This window comes from Pezoporus flaviventris, unplaced genomic scaffold (genome assembly GCF_033815535.1).
Source record: "Pezoporus flaviventris isolate CSIRO_AGI_PZ_B2104156 unplaced genomic scaffold, CSIRO_AGI_Pfla_v1 ptg000013l, whole genome shotgun sequence".
Classification (NCBI taxonomy): Eukaryota; Metazoa; Chordata; class Aves; order Psittaciformes; family Psittacidae; genus Pezoporus; species Pezoporus flaviventris.
The window spans coordinates 10,412,971-10,430,674 of NW_026892561.1; the positions used below are offsets into that span (position 1 = coordinate 10,412,971).

Here is a 17,704-nt window from a genome sequence, read left to right on the forward strand (position 1 = left end):
GGTGAAAAAGAAATCTTGAGTCCAGAGTCCCTGAATCTATAAATTCTGCACCACTTTACATACTATGCTTGGGCAGTAAATATATTAGCATACCAGGTTGTTATTGCTCCATTTTCTATTTTGTCACTTGTTGACATTACTTTTGTAAGCTATCTTGCTGCCTTTCACTCTGAACAAGCAAATAATTGCACATCAGTAAATGCTGCAGTGCGTAACTTCAGAAATTACAGAAACAGTTGAGTGATCATCACACTTCTGAATTTGTCATGCATCATGACTCACTTTGCTGGAAACAGAACACACAGATTCCCAGCAAGTTATTATCATGATTTGAACATATAACCCAGTTCAAATAATTTGAAATTATTAAAAACACTTCTGTAAACATACTTAAGTTCAATTGTATGCTTCAAGCATTTGTTAAAAGCTCCTTAAGAACTATTATAATTGAAATAACAGTTTCAAACAGAAACAATTAAAGGATTTAGAAATTAATCTATAAACCAATGCTACTTACCCCAGCTAAAGTTCTGTTAATACGTTCACTTATACAGTCTTTGTATAACTCACACTTGGCCTTCAGATTTTCTGTAGAAATTAAACAGAAACTAATTATATACTGCAGTTTAATCAATATTCAATGTATACTTATTTTAAGAGCTCTTGTCATTCCTCACACCACCAGCATTCTGAATTTATGCACATTAAGACACAGCACTTTGTTCTCAAACTGCAACTACTGGGACTTGATCTTGGCCAAAGTTACACCACTGGACAGACTCTCAGCTTTTGTTTTACTCAGGTAGAGACTTAGGCCCCTTTCCTTGGGACTTCTACAGGTAAAGTTAAGAGACAGCTTGAAATGATGGAGAGAAGGAGACATCTGACAACCACTATTTCAGATGGATTTCATCACACTGTTTAGCAACAATACATTTACAAAATGATTCTATTCTCAGGAAATGTAGATGTCACTGCCTTGCCTCTTTTTCATGTATTGCTGATTAATCTAGCTGAAGATAAAGAGGCACTGGTGGGTTTCTTAGAAGATGTAGCTCTCTAATAACACATAAACCTTGATAATATCATGTACCTTGGCAGGAAGTGCCATCATTTGGCTTAAACTGCAATTTTCCCGTGGATGGTTGATAACCTTCCTTACAGGAGCAGTTAAACCCTCCATCCACGTTTTCACATTTTGCATGATCTCCACAGGCAACAGTTCCTTCATTGCTGCACTCATCTACATCTGCAAATATCGTGAGAAATTGAATTTTTCATTAAGTATTTACAGACTAACACCTTGCTGCTTTGTTGATAATAGCCCTGCATGCTGCAAGCAGTTTCATAATAAAATTTCATGGAATAAAAAAAGCAGAAACTGAAAAGGCAAACTTAACGGCAAAATACCTGCCAATTATAATATTTAGGGATTAAAAGGATAAATCATAATTGATCATATTTTTATGCCACCACTTTTATTACTATATAATAGTGCATTGTTCATGTTTTAAAACCATGAATTTAAAACCATAAAACTTTTAAAACCATATTAATTCTATCATAACAAAATGCTCGGCATGATGCAAATCATCAGAAAACCATTTTCCAGAGATTAGACTAAATAGATTTTCTCAGCCTTATGATTCAGTTAGAAAAGAGAAATAAAACTGCAGCCTTTTCTTTTAAGTTACAGCTTTAAAAAGATGCTACAAAAGATCACTTCATCCATTTGCTAATCCAAGATTTAAGCTCTGTGCCCTTTAAAGTGCTTGGCATGTGGGATATTTTTTAATTCACATTTAAATTACATTTGCCTAAAATGTCTTCTGTACTTCTAAATAATTTGCCATTAGGTAGACAGGTTCAGTAACCGGGTGGGGCACAGTCCAAGAGTAAAACTGATGAATTCCAGTAAGGGAATCCATGAACTGATCAATTATAGAGAGCTGTGTACTAACTCTTTGGCTGAAGTAGGGATTATTTTGCATTATTTGGTTGGCCAAGGATAAATATCAAATAACTCAATGGAGAAAGTAAACTGGGAAAAAACCCAAATATTTCTGATGAATGAAGTAATGGACTGTGAAGTGCTGTGCTGGAAAGGAGAAAAAAGTGAACAGCTTTGGAACAGGTATGAAAAGAGTTGAAAAATGAAGAAGTGATACATGAGCAGCTTTAAAGGAACAGCCTGAGAACTGAATTGAAAGAAAATAAAGGTAGAGAGGGGAATGGATGAATCAGAGAGAACTGAAGAACTGGCATGACACTGAATTTAGGAAATAAATTTGTGAAAAAGAACTGATTAACCGATTAGTGGGGGAGAACAGCTACGTGAATTGATAGAAGACTTTTGTGTAGCCAGATGGATGTTAAGGACAAACAGAAAGCAGATATAGAGGGCTGGAAATGCACTATTAGCATATAGGAACTATTTTTGCACTCTTATTTTTACACAAGACTGTTGGTGGTTTTAAAAAAAGAGTAGAACAAAAATGAGCAACCATGTATGTGAAATAAGGTTGCTAGATAAACAGAAATAGTAGAAAAACAGAAAAACGTTCATTAGCCAGCTCTCTTTCTTCTGCTCATAACTGCTGGGGTTCTAGTAGATGATTGAGATCCCACCCCATCCTCCTCACTGAGCAGTGAGTATGATTTTCACGTGAAATGCTGCATTTTAAGCCTGAGGTTCAGATGGGGAAGGTACAGATGGGAAGGCAAGGTGGGGCTGTGGGTGTATTTGCCTTTCCCAGCAAATCCACCTCAGCCTTTCACGGATAGCTGCTGTGGAAGCAGTGTGTTTGAATGGACTGGTGCAAGCACCGATATTTAAGGTATGAGGTTAAATTATAATTATCTGCATTAGGGCAATAGTTTGTTTCCATATTTAATGCCCCAAACTGAAAATATTTCTCTTTAATGAACTGAGTTTTACATTATCTGTGTTCATATGGTTTCTGTGACCTCAGTATTCATGCAGTCATGGAGCTAACCACATTATACATCAATGAATCTGGCAAAAGTGATGAAGAGGGAGGGAAAAAGCTTGGTATAGTGTTACATAGTCTACCTCATAATTAAATGCTGTCATTTAAAGACATAAGGCTAAAGTTCTTACTCTTGGCATTTAAATAACCTCTCACATCAGTAAATTATAAAGCTCTTTTTGAAACAAGTGGGTGACTGTCAGTGCCCTGTTGTGTGACTCTCTGTAAGACAGACAAACTTTGAATGAATTGAAGCAGCAAGGGTGAAAACCACTACAATATCAGTTTGTATAACAAGAACACGCATCAGCCTTATACCAAAGATTTCCTTGGCCTTGTCAGCTACACAGAGAAGGACATGTACATCTTAGCAAGATATTCAGTGTGTAGTGCAGTGCTAAAACACCAGCAAATGACAAGAGGCTTTGCTAAAACTGATAATGATTTATAAATAAATACATAAATAAATGCTTGAATACTTTCTAGACTACCACAGCTAAGTATTCAAGTTTCCATGTGATTTACTGGTGCAAATATTTCAGAATCATTGTGATATTTCACTTTTCATGAGTCTTTAGTTTAGTAAATCGTTTATTTGTCATTATTGGGCAGTCATACGGATTACTCTTCCTCTTGTAATTATGTCAGATATTAAACATAATAGAGATTTTAATGAGAAGTCAGGATCATTCAAAACAACAGCAGAAACTTAAGTACCACAGCTTGCACATTTCTGGCAACAGGATGGTCTGACAGAGACACGTTGTTGAGTATACACAAATGGACTCTGCAGTTGAGCTGTACATATGGAATGAGTCCATATCATGCCTATATAATTTACTATTTCCTGGAGAAAAAAAAATAAATCTCCTGGATGACAAAATTAAAAGGAAATATGCCTGATCTTGCAAGGTACTAATCAGCTTCACATCCCTTTTAAATCAATGAGATTGTCAGGGGCAGCCAACAATTTGTGACAGTTGCAAAAATGCTGCTTTTAAGTTCCTGCTTTGAAATGCAGAGGCTGTAAGTTTTTGTTTCTTTATATTTTGTAGTTATGCCTTTTTAACCAAATATGCAATTGTTGGACCACACATGGACAGCAGCTTGTCAGTGCTTTCAGCGATCCAATTTTGCTGGAGCTCTGGGGCAAGGATCTCAAACCGTCTTCCTTGATCTACTACAGCAGTGGGGCTGGGCTGCCAAGGCTTGACTGAGCAGTCTTTGCTGAAAACATTCCTGAGCAAAGGCTGAAGAACAGCAGCTTTTTAAACAGAAGAGCATTTGCCGTAGCTCTGCAAAACCCTGGCCTTTTAGTAAATATTCAAAACAAACCCTGGAGCTGAACTTTGAAGCTTTTATAATAGCTCCAATCAGAAAAATAATATCACCAACACCACTTAGGCTAGTGTGAAAATAGATTTAGAACCTTCTATTTTATTTCTGTGCTTTGTCACTCCTCATTTACTGCAGCAGGCAAGGAAATTCCAATTAAATTAAAAGTACTGAGAACAGTTATTATGTTCAGTCTTGCCAATTACTAGATTGTACCTACATCGCTTTGATTCTTCACCAGTCAGTCAAGACAGCTTGATGTCTACATTATACCTTCTGCTTATTAGTAGCTTGCAAGTGATTGAAAAGTCCAATTGCAAAGGACTAGATGTTCCCTCCCCATGCCTCCATACTGTGGAAGTCAGCAGCACACACAAAGCAGAAATGAAAAAGCCTACGAATAGCACAGGCAAAAGAAAAGTTAGCCGCATAGCATATCCCATCCACTGTACATCTCTCCTGACACAGAAAAGGATGTCATGTAGAAATGGTGCCTTCCCAGTGTTCTCAAAATACCTGAGTAAAACTAATAGCGTGTTCCTGGAAAAGGCAGAGTAGCACAGATGTCACTTTTATTTTACAGATAGCCATTTTAATGTTTTTACTGTGTTGACCAGGGTGAAAAAAGTAGGTTTATATTTCACCTTTTCAGCTGCAGCTGAACATTCAATAAAATGTGAAGTCTGAGGGAAAAGCATGGCTTTTATACTGTAAATAGATTTTAATAACTCATATGCTGGAGAACAGAAAAATACAATCTTCAGAAACATTACATCTCTGCATTCCTCTTTTTTTCTTCTCCATTTCCTTTCTCCTTCTCTTTTCTTCTCTCTCTCTTACTACCCTCCAGTTCCTCCTCTATCTGCATTTCGTTGCCATCTCCTCACCAATTCTACCGCCTAACATAGATGAAATACTGCTGACCCCCAACAGAGGGATTGGGTTAAGGGTGAACTGACATTTCCCAAATCCACTATACCAAGTTTTCCTCTGGTCCACTATCCTGAGAATTATAATCACTTTGTATTTGGTTTAGTATAGTATCCAAAGAGGGGAGAAACGCACATATGTATTCATCTGGACTTTGAAGAGCACTCACGCATACACAGTGATGTACCACACTTGCACCTCCGGGAAGTCCAGATAGGTTTGATTGCATAAACACATAAACATAATGGCATACTCTCCAAAATTCAACTACTGCGTTTTCAAAGGTGCTGCCATATGCGTTATACCTATATACTAAAGAGAAAACTTAAGACTTTGCAGAATTTGAAAATACTTTGGTGCCTATAAACTTGAGTGGATACTTGGTAGCTCTGTCCTCCTAATTGTGCAGGATAATTTGCACTGTATTTACAATGACAACTTCAGTGTTTGCTTTAGGGGTGTGTAGTACATCCTGAATACACTGCTGACAGCTGCTTGTGAGCAAGTCATATCTGCCACCACCAGCAGCAGATCCATTGGGTACAAAATATCCTATTACGGTTTCCCTGACAAATAGAGTAGAAAATTAATTGTGGATCAAAAGGCTGTCTTTAGGACTCACTACTTGCCAAAGTCATCGGTACACTTGTATAATGAGAAAAGGTGCCTAAGGTAATTTTTTTATTTCAGCGTGAGTTTTGGAAGCTCTCACCTCTTCCCATACGAACTTACAAAAAGGAGAAGTGGTAAACTAACCCCCAGTAGAGGATAAAAAATGATCAGTCTGCCCAGTAAAGAGGGCAATAGGAAAAAAAAGGCAAGCTAATGATGAAAAGCTAAAGTGACACAAGAACAGTCAGAGGAAGAACTTTGAAGACAAAACTTCTGAAGCTGAGAAAATGTCATAACATAAAAATCAAAGCCTGGACCAGAAACAGCAAGAATATTTACAGCTTAATATGCTAACAGTCTCAATCCCAGCTAATTTAAGAACGATTCATGGCAGCTGGGTAAAGCGGAGCTATTTTAGATGGCTGTGAGCAATGGGCAAGAAATGTTGATTAGATCACTTTCTGGCTTAATATGCAGCCATTCTGCTGATATTAAGAGCAGTAAGAAGAGAGGTTGTCAGCACTCACAAGCTCACAGGAGACGTATACAGAATGAGACATAGTCAGCATAAAGGTGTAAAGGGCAATAGATTTATTTCTCATTTTCTGATTCCCTGAGGACTGTTGCAACATATAGAGAAAATTACCAGGAGTTTGAAAGAAGAGAAACAGTTACAGTTCTTCCATCCAAAGGAAATCCTAAAGGGTTGCATAGCTGTTCAGAAATAACATTTTTCCAGAGAACTTTTCCTCCCCTGTAATCTTGAACAGCTTCCACCCAACTGCTACAGAAACAGAGGCTGATGGATGGCACAGGAGGTAGGTTAACTACTGATCTTGCACATTGCTTTTGATCAGACTTGAAAAATTACCAAAAATATCTCAACCAAAGCCCCCAAAAGAAAAAGCATAGTTTTGGAGCATAGTAGGTTACTTGTATAGGGGACTTTTTTGGTCCAGAGCTACCTAAATGCAGAATACTTTGTCACTGCTTTGTTTTAAGAACATGACCACTTTTCTCACACATTAGTGAAACAGTGGCATAAATAGGTAGATTGGGGATTTCTGTGTTACCTTAACTTCATTGTCTAAAACTGTGGCACAAAAATATTGCAAGCAGATTCAAGATTGAAGTGTTACTGAAAGCAGTGAGAACTGTGGGGCCGCACTGAAATATTAAGTTTGTAACAGTCCAAGTTGAGGGAATTTTATATTCAGGCCCCGAACTTCACAAATCTAAAAGCATTTTGCTAGATTTCTATAATTAACAGAGGCAACAAGAGTGACAGTGTAAAGCAAGCTGGCAGACATTAATAACTTACCCACACAGGAGGTTCCATCATTAGGTACAAAAGTTTGTTGACCATTGCTGGATTTGAAACCAGGCATACACATGCAGAAATAACTTCCCACTGTGTTTGTGCAATTGGCATGCTCTCCACAAGGCTGGGTAGCATTTTCACATTCATTATCATCTGTCAAGACATAAATTATGGAGAAATATATTTAAATTTGCCAATTGAAGAAAACAGTAAAGAGTAAACTTAATGTGGACTCTGGTATTTTATTTATATAAGTTACTAATGCTGAGCTGGCACTCTTGGTGTCTGTCTATACAGTTTTCCCATTGGCAAGGATGTAATCAGGTGTTCAGAAGCACTCTTCTGCCCTCATTCTGTGAGTCAACAGATGAGAAAACCAGCAGGATACTGAAGTGAATGGTTTAATTGGATATTCACTTGGGATAAAGGACTGAGACAAGTATATGTTTTGCCATGGTTGTATTTTGTAACATTCTTTTGCTATCCAAAAATCTGCAGATAGAAAGCCACACTGAGGATGCAGCTGGGAATTTAAAATCATAGAAAACAAAGCTCAAAAGGATATCAAAAAGTCACTCATTTTATTCCCTAACACCAAAACAGGATCAGTATAGCTAAACTGTTAGGGGGGTTTTGGCCTGTTTTTGAAGACCTTCTGAGGTATTGCATAGCAGTCCTAGACAATAAACTAACCAAGTTTGTCCTACTGACTGACTTGAGTCTTCTTGAGCATGACAGGGAGAAGACATATGATTTCAGAAAAGACACCTAAGGATGAGTTTTAGAAAGGTGCTTCTGCTTTCTGATGGCCAGTGTTCTCCTAAGGTTCTGACGAGATAAGGTACAGGTAAATAAAGTGTCACGTAAGCTAGAACAGATTAAAGTACACCAAGAGCATGGTGCACATGGTACAACAATGTAAAATAATGCAGGGATACATTTCTGCAAGATAACTTAATTACACCCCCTGTATAACCCTAGAACAGGACATTATTCAGATTTGAAGTCTGATGTAATTTTGAACACTATTCATTTGACTCAGAAAGGCAAATACCAATTCAGAACTGCAGCTTTCCTCAGGGGAGTTTGGGTCAACAGTATCAAATGGATTATGGTCATTATAACTAAAACTGAATGTAAATTATTGAGGAATCCAAGTATAAAAGCACCTTGCAAACACACACCAACAATATTCTACATCTTTGATATTCATGAGAATACAGCAGAAATGGTGTATGATTTGGTTATTAAAGAATGCTAAAGTAAAACCAAATTAGTGTAAGTGGAATTATGACAGGGAGGAAAAAAATGTGATGTTGATCCAAGTTCAAAAGCAAAGCATTAGAATATGAAAAATTCAGTTTGGCATGTGGTATTGCAGAGTCCAGGCCCCAGGATATTTTTCAAATCTTGATAACAAGGTCCACTTCTTTGAATATCATTTGCATGTGTCTGTTTAGCTCTTTTGCAATCCCAGTTTGCTCCCAAACCCTGGCATTTCAGAACAAAAAAAAAAAAAAAAAACGGACTCTCCTATTTTAGTTGCCAAGTAAACCTGGTCTTGGGAAAGTATTAGATCCTAGGAAACAATGTGAGTTGACTTTGGAAAGCTCATTGGATAGTAGTCATGGAAGATAAGAAGTTGAAGGACACTGATAACTGCAGGACCTAATTCACAACAGAGAAATGACAAAGCTAAAGAGAGAAAAGCTACGTGTAAGAACTTTCCTTTTTAATTTGTTTTCTAGGAGCTTAACTATAGTCCTCAAATTCCACCAGTATTACCCTTTTTCAGGTAGTCCAACGATTTTATAAGCAATATTAAAATGAGTCATGCAGTGGTCATCAATACATTTTTTACAATTATGCTTAGTTAACTTTACTGTATTATTGGCAGTTTTCCTCAATGTTCAGTATGTCTAAGGGGATTAATAGTAACTGTATTGCCTTAAGAGGCTTACCTGTTGAAAGCGCCTTTCAGATAATTTGAGAAAGCTTCAGAACATCAGAGACTAACAGTAACTTACATTGCAAACACAAGAATTAATATTAAGAGTTAAATTCATAAGTACCTTTCTTTTCACTATTCCCATGGTCTAACACAATACTGAGCAGACCATGTTGGGGCATAATTTACTGGACCACATCCTGCTTCCATTTTAAATTAATGGCATAAAAGTCACTGATGTAATTAGGCCCAGGGTGGTGCTCACTACAAAAAACTACTGGGTTAATGAGAAACGGAAGTAAGGAAGAAGTTTTCAAGAAAAAAAAGGGTTTTCATATATAGTTTAAGTAGATCTGTTCAATCCACCTAATTTCACACAAAATACTTCACAAGATCAACAATGATGGCAAAATATCTTCTAGTTCTCTGTATAAACAACTTAAACTTTTTCTTCAGATAGCAGTTCAATATGAAGCTCAGGGACTTAAAATAGTTTTCCAAATTTTCCATTATTTATAATATTACTGAATTTGTGATTTAAATGATGTCAGGAAAAAATAGCAGGATTTATAGATGGAAATATATATATTTTTTGTGAGGCCCTTATATATAAAATATATATATTTTTTTAATTTTTTAAAATTTTCTGTCTATGCTAAGAGGATACTTTAAATGACAATGAGCATGTCATCCACCTGCTTTGTTGCTACCTAATTCAATTATGGCACATGCAGTCATTCTTGGCACAGATACCAACTGAACACTTAGTTCCTGTAAAGACTTTTTTTTTTTTTTTCAGTAACTAATGAAAAAATTGGAGACTTTTAGAGACAAGATTGGCCAAATCACATGGTTAATTATTGTGGCTAAATGGTAATGCTGCATTCAAGTTTCTCTGATACAGAAGACATTTCTTGAATAGCCATGATGTCTTGAGAAATGACAGTTGAGGAGGTAAGGAGCAGGTTGTGGGGGGTTTTGTTGCTGGGGTGGGGTTTTTTTTTTGATTTTTGGGGGTTTGAGGAGTTTTGGGTGTGGTTTTTTTTATCATTTTTACACGGCCCTTCTGTGATATTTGAATTGTTCTAAATCTCATCATTAAATAAAAGAAATCACACTGTAAGGAAATTTATAAATATTTTCCTAGGAAATTTGGGTTAAATAATCCATAGATGTGTGGGTACAGGAATACATATGTGTACTGTATGTATACATATGTATACGTATAAGCATGTATGTGCACATACATTTATGTGTACCTGAATATTGGTAGGGTACTTGCATGATACAGGTGTAAAATAAAACCAGTTCTCCCTTTTCACCTTAAAAATGTAGTTACTATGTATTTTAATGTGCATAAATGTAATTATGGTTAGATGGAATTGGGTACTAGCTGCATGCAATCATATCTCTACCTGTCTCTCAAAAACATGTAAGGATCTTCAAAAGGAAAAAAAAAAAAAAAAATCTGAAAAGCCAATATATCCCTTTCAAACTGAATTTTAAATCAGGATGGTAATTCTGTATTAAAATTGCTTGTGTTCATTAAAAGAACACTATTGGTTTAAGGATTGAGTGGCCCTACTGAGAAGCTTGGGCACTGATGGAAGTCTTTCCCTGTCACACAGAGCTATAAACTGGATCTAGTGTCTAAACAATCACTCTTTTACATTAGGTAACATTGTTCATTAGGTAAAATGTGTATTAATTTTCTTTAGTGGTGATATAATACGTTCTTGTATGAGGAATATTCAATTAATTTAAAAGCATTAAAACACATGAACAGAAAAAGGAAGAATGATCTGTGGATTTTAAGGCCATGATGCAGTTGGAAGCTAAAAGAATCTGATTTTAGGAAAAAAAAAATAAAATAGAGGTGGTTTCTTCTATCACAGCCCATGTACATTCTAAGGTTCCTCCGTGTCATGTATCCTGCTTTAATACAACATGGTTATAAAATTATAACCTACAGTAGGAAAATGTCAGGGCAATACAGCTACAACATGATATAATTTATTATTGTGACAAGCATGAGAAAATGCTTTGAATTACCAATTTTAAATATAATATTTTTGTAATACTGTTTACATATTTTACATGAAAAATGTCATGATGGAAAGTCTTACTGCAGCAGCTTTGAAGGATTTCCATTACACTGAGCGCATCTCCCTGACAGACTTTTTGATGATAGGATGACATATAAAATGAAGAGTTAGGTTTGGGGTGAAACTTGTCATTAATTCACATTCGTGCAACTTTTGTTTTTTCCCTTTTTGTAAAATTTGAAATGAACTGTTTAACCCTTCATTCAAGTAATGAACAAACAAAGCTGAACTCACTCAAACAGAATTATTTGTGTATTTTCAGTCCTCACCAACCCATAGGAAACAAGATTTTTTAGAAGTGAAATTTTGTATTGGTAACGTATTCTGGCCTCTCTGGCACTGAATTATTTTAATACAGTGACCTGATTGGAAAACTAGCACCTATGGTGGGAAGGCCCATGGCTAGACAGACCTGCATCTCCCAAGGCTTTCTACTGGGGCCTTGCTACAGGCAGAGCACTCAAGGCTCTTGTTCCTCCGCTTTGTCAGGAGCCCCAGTCCTAGCTTCCCATACAGGGTAATTTGTGCTGTGGCCAAGGTGCTTTGTGGGTTCTGACCTGGATAACCAGCCAGGCTCACCAGAGATGCAACAGATTTCCCAGGGCAGCAGAAATCTGGCTTTTGCAGGTGAAGTCTTTTGACACCTTGACATTAAAGGATTTTAAGGAATTAAGAACTCCTGATCAGAGCTTGAGTTTGATATCCTGAGCTTTCCCAAAGCCATACCTGAACAAGCATGCACATGATAGTGAGATTTTCATAAGTTTAATGAACACTTGATGTTACTAAGGACCACAAGCAGCTCATATTGAAACTGTTACTGTATACAACAATACATTCACATTCTATTCACTGCATTCCCCAGGTGACATAAAAAGAAGCAATAAAAGCATCAACAATTAATATTGTCCCAGTCCAGGCCTTTTGAAAACCAAGGTTGGAGGCCTCTGGGGCATACCCATCTGTCAAGAGCAGCAGTGGCAGCACAGGCCTGGGGACCAGTATTGGACACAGCAGTCTGAAAAGTGGACAGCATTGCATAGGAAGGAAATGCAGCCAGAGTGGCTGGGGAATACATTGATTCATTGCATCCGGCTGTTCTCTTTCAACAGCAGCCTCTACTGCCAAAGTTGCTATGGAGCTCCCGGGGGAAACTAAAACTACCCTTCCCTAGTGTAGCCCTCATGGGACAACAGTACTTGAAGTGCCTCACTTAACCCCTCAAAAGCAAGGAAATGAAAGGCTTCCTGTAAAACAAATTCCAGCGCTACTCACCCTGCTGTGTTTAGCTTGTCTGGAGGTCCCAGAACAGTGGGTGATCTTACATACATTACTTCAGTGCTGCAGGACTGTGCCTCTACAGACATCACAGCCCAAGTTGAGAACAGCGATACCATTAACAACCTTGCTTTCCTTTTCTTGTGATGTGTTTCCATTAATGGTAGTTTAACACAATTTGTTTATGATTCTCCACAGATTCAGTGTTCAAGTTTGGTCTAAATCAGCATGAAAGCAGATGCTTAGCAAAACCACTTGAGACTGAACAACTGGGCTGGAAATCTCATTTAAATATGAATTGCTTGTATAATGGGCTGGATTCATCTTTGTCCTACACTAGGGCAGGGGACCATGCAGTTGCTGCATAGCAAATCTTACCACTGGAAGCACTGTCTTGTTGAAATTTCATAACTCTCTACCTCCTTGCAAGAACTTTTTGCAGTGCCTTCTCAGAATGTTTTTGTAGCTTGGAAATAGGTTTTAACTGGTTTGAACTTGATGGCTCTGCAGCTAACTGAACTCCTAAAATTCCTTAATTCAGCAAACTAATATATTCTCTCACATTCTTCACAGGTTATGTGTATATGCAGAGATGATTTCAGATCAGCAGATCTTTCATGTATGGTTGAACTAAAGGGCCTCACAACAAAAAGTTCCCTTAGTTTAAGAAACGGGGCAGAACAGTCGTAAAGAAAGGCATGTTCCTACGTATTCAAAACAGAATCAGGCTGAATTTCAGAGAATGGATAAGGTTAATATATTATCTAAACTGCTTCCTTCATCTCTCGATGGTATTTTCAGACTTTAAAAATTAAACATGAAAAGCATTTATTATTGGGTAAGTGTCAGTGATGAAATTGTCATTTGTTTGGCCACACGGAACAACCTGCTTTTTCAACACTTGTGAAGTATCAAAAAAAGAAAGTCTATAATTTGTGATCACTCATATGTGAAGAATAAGGGGGGGGGGGGGGCGGGCGGAGGAGGGAATCTTTAAAAGTGCTAGTCCTTGACTGGAAATAAACCATTTACCCAGACAAGTATCTGCAGGAATTTGAGAATAAAAAGAAACCAGGGTGCTCAAATCAGTGAAACAGATGTAAAGGTCGGAATAAATAGCTGTTGAGTGGCCCTGACCCACCTTTTCCCCAGCACTACCTCCCCTCCTGATGAGCAGGGATCTAAATGCACTGCAGACAGTAGCAACATCCCCATCGCTTGCCCCAGAGGAGACCTGAAAGATGCAGTGACCAACAGAGACTCAGCAAGAAAGCTTCTGAGTTGTGCAGCTGCAATTGAGGAGCTTCAGTTTGGGTGTCCAAACCCCAAATTAATTATTTATTGTCTGTCTGACACCCCTTCCCTAACCAGGTCATGAGGGGAAGACCTGTGAATGTTACGAAGATTCACCCCTTCTATTATAGGCACAAGTCAGAGCCGGTCCGGCATCCCCTGCTGATGCAGTGAGCATCTCAGGGTACCCATCAGGAGTACAGGTAAGGAGCACAACTCACATTACAGCTCAGATGCAAGGGACTAGGAGCTGCCACTCACTCTTTGGGAAGCAGACCATGATCTCCTTGCACCCACAGCACTTCAGGCTCCCCTTTTGCCTTCCACTCAGGAAGGCAGCATTAATTCACCAGCTGAGGACCTGGCTTGGTGACCTACTAAAATACAGAGCTAAAGAAGGAATGAGACTGCAGCAGAGTAATGTCAGGGACAGTAAAATGGATGAAATCCGGGATGAAGATGGTCTGCTGGGGTTGTCAGACTGGCTTTGGTGGTGAGGAGCAAGAACCAGATGAAATCTCTGGAAAACTGGAAACCAGATGCAATCTCTGGAAAACTGGCACTGAATAGGAGGGGATAAACAATAACCTCATTTTCAGTTTGAGTCACATGCAGCTTATGGTTAGTCATACTGTGAACTCAAACAACCCAAGGCTCCCATCTGACAGGATGTGAACGAGTGAGACATTACCACTCAAATCTAAACATTTTGGTCCCACGCAAGAGATAAGACAGAAGGAAAACAGCTTAGCAAATGGGGAAGAAAAAAATTCCAGGCCTCACTTTCCCAAATTTCAAAACAAAACAAGAAGGATATTTATTCAGGAAACACAACTGGGAAATGCATCATGACTGTACAGTTTATATATGAAACCCACTGCAGCGCCATCATGTTGTGTGATGATGTGAAAGAGGGGTAAGTGAGAGACAGCATGGCTTGAATGAGGCAGAGAAACTTTAAGTTAAACATTATCTGATGAGCTTTACTGAACTCACTAGAAGCATGCAGGAAACACTAAGAAGAAGTAGTGCTGTTTTCTGTCAGGATATGAACTTCTCCTTCAGTCACATAGGACTAAGTTCCTAGGGTCCTGAACACCACGTGGCAGCAGTAGCACTGTTTCCACCATGCTTGGGAATCTGAGCTGGAAGCACCTAGATACTTGTGAAGGATTGTCTGCGCTGGGAGCCCTCCACAGTGCACAACAGGCAGTTTCAAATATTTAATGCCAGTGACAGTGTGAGGCATGTAAGTTTATTACATAGATGGCATGTGAGGGTGGATACAAATGAGAAAGTACATGGATTTCTGTAATGGTTTATGGATTAACTATCCAGGCACTGAGATAGTTGTATGTTAAAGGTAATTTAACTGAAGTTGATGGGAATCACTGACTGCCATTTTGTTTGGGGTGACTAATATTGTACCTGTAGAATCTAGAAATTAAGATCCAACTGACTAATTTCTCCCTGGAGTAGGCAGATGGGAGTATTTGAACTAAGAGGTAGGCTCTGGTTCTGAAGAAGGCTTTTCCCCAGCTGACCTGCTCTGTCACTCCTTCTTGTGGCAGGCTCTGAAATAACAGGACTGTTCTGTTCACCCTCAAGTAAATGAGGAAACAACATGTTCATGTTTGGTTCAAGTGCATGAAGAGTCTATTTCCATAACAGGGCCTGACCTCAAACTCACTAATGTCCAAGGAGTGGCTCCCATTAACCTACATCTTTGCTTTATAGAAGCAACAATGCAAAACCTGCCAAGAGCAGAAATCAAGGATGAAGACCACATTGCTCTTCCTTTCCTCACCCCACACAGGTCTAATTACCCAGCCTCAACTTCCTGGCAGACACCCTGTGTCAAGTTTACTAGTCAAGGATTAGAGAGAGTGTAATTGAGACACATCATCAGTGTCTTGGTTCCCTTCCTTCAAGCACATGGAATGAAAACAAGGTGAAGTGCATATGAATGAGAACATGCTGGATTCGAACTACCTGCAGTGTGCAGGTTTCAATGTCCCCCTTATTCAGAGAAACCAGCAGAAAGTTTCAGAAACTTCCCAGTTATTTAACATTATCATTACCAATCCAGCTTTTACTTTTGTTGCTAACTTGCTTGTTTTCACTGGAACTCAAACTGAAAAGTAAAACAGTACATGCACGATCAGAATATTTTTGCTTAAATGAAAGTGAGCAGCACATCTGTCCTTTACCGAGAGGAATTTCCCGCTAGATAACTATGCCCCTGCAGAGCTGAATGGGCAGTCCAAGTAGAAGTTTTGTTTCAGCACTGAAAATAGAACTGTACCTAAAAACAAACAAAAAAAAAAAAAAAAAAAATCCCCCCTCAAAACCACCCAAACCTCACACACACAAAAAACCCAACCCCCACACACCCCCAACAAAAAACAAACAAGCAAAAAAAAAACAAACAAAAAAAACAGATATTGTAATTCCTCACAGACTTCCCATTGCATTTTCTATTTACTGTAATGCTGGCATAAAAGTAGATGTATCTCAATTACATTGTTTAACCCTTTCCTCCATTTATATAAATGCCACAATTTATGCTGCATATACACATCCCCCCTAGTACTCTAGTAGGCACTGTATAATAACATATTACATAGAATAGTTGGGAAATAAGACTCAAAGTTGTTTAATTCCCAATGCACCTGGTTCTCGTTATTTCCAACATTAATTTCTGAAAACTGCACAACTTTCTGAATCAAAATACATAAGCTCATCGTGACACATTCTGGTATTTGTCTAAATTCAAACTTTCTTTTGCATATTACATTAGAATCTGTAAACAGTTTTCGGAAATAGTTCCCTAGTAGCTGCAGAGATTGTACACTACATGCACCAAATCTTGCGATTCATTGAACTACATGCAACAGATGTTCCATTCATCCAAAGAAAGACAATATAACCATATCAGGATTACTCCATCCATATCTAATTCCCAAAAGCTACTAGATGGATGTCTCCTACATCCAGTTTCACAAGGGTCATCACTTGGAGGTCATAATCTCTCTGGCTTCTTCAACAATGTCCCATCTAATGGCAAGTGAAACGCAAGACTGGATGTCAGGATGAACATGAATTCTTACATCTCACATTTCCAGACTGCCTTCTTGGCCCTGGGGAGATAAATTCTGTCAGTTTACATTTACCGTTTTAGCAGCATTTTGGATGGAAAAAATAAAACTGAATTCTACCAAAAAGGTTTTTGCTAAATCATGTTATAACATGATTTAAGAGCTTTAGTAGGAAGCCTTTATTTGGGCAACAAGGACAGGTCCATATGTAGAAAGGACAACAAGGCTCAGTATTTAACTAGAAGTCTCTCTTCATGGTTTTGAATCTGCTACTTAAAAATAGATGGTACATTAGGAAGTACTACATTATCTTCAGTAAATTTTGTCCTTTGAAAAATAATTTGCTGTAAGATATCTGAAACAGTATTAAAAACATTTCTTGCTTTTACCCTTGAGATCTGTATTATGTTCCACTTTGGACTTAAAAAGCAGAATACAATAAAAGATGTGGTAAAATTTCTTTGAGAGAAGTAATAGCTCAAATAACACAGAAGGCCATAAAACAGTGACTACAGAGGCTATTATTTCCCATTGTGCAACAGTATTCATTGATTTCTGAAACCACAGGCTAATTATGCTCTGAGTGGACAAAGTACTTTAAGGAGTCTAGTCTGGGCATCAGAGACATTGAGTTCATCATGTACTTTTGTCAAACCCAAGTTATAGTACTCAAGACAAGAGTAGTTTGATGAAATTTGATTGTCAGTACTATTCAGGAGGTTAGGTGAGGTGACAATGCAAGTCTGTGAGTGCATGGACTTGTATTGCTCTAAATTAATATTAAGGTTAGGTCA

General features: G+C 38.0%; 1 protein-coding gene across 2 annotated transcripts in view; it reads right to left on the reverse strand.

Annotated features, from left to right (window-relative positions):
- ADGRL4 (adhesion G protein-coupled receptor L4) overlaps positions 1–17,704 on the reverse strand; it is an 81,840-nt gene that overhangs the window by 35,022 nt on the left and 29,114 nt on the right. Inside the window, exons 4-6 of one of the 2 annotated variants that reach the window (XM_061451592.1) lie at positions 7,189–7,341; positions 1,094–1,249; positions 518–588 (exon numbers count right to left, since the gene is read on the reverse strand). In XM_061451592.1, the coding sequence (XP_061307576.1) occupies positions 518–588; positions 1,094–1,249; positions 7,189–7,341 (380 nt within the window). The remainder of the gene's footprint in view (positions 1–517; positions 589–1,093; positions 1,250–7,188; positions 7,342–17,704) is intronic. The other variant, XM_061451593.1, reaches the window with a different exon arrangement.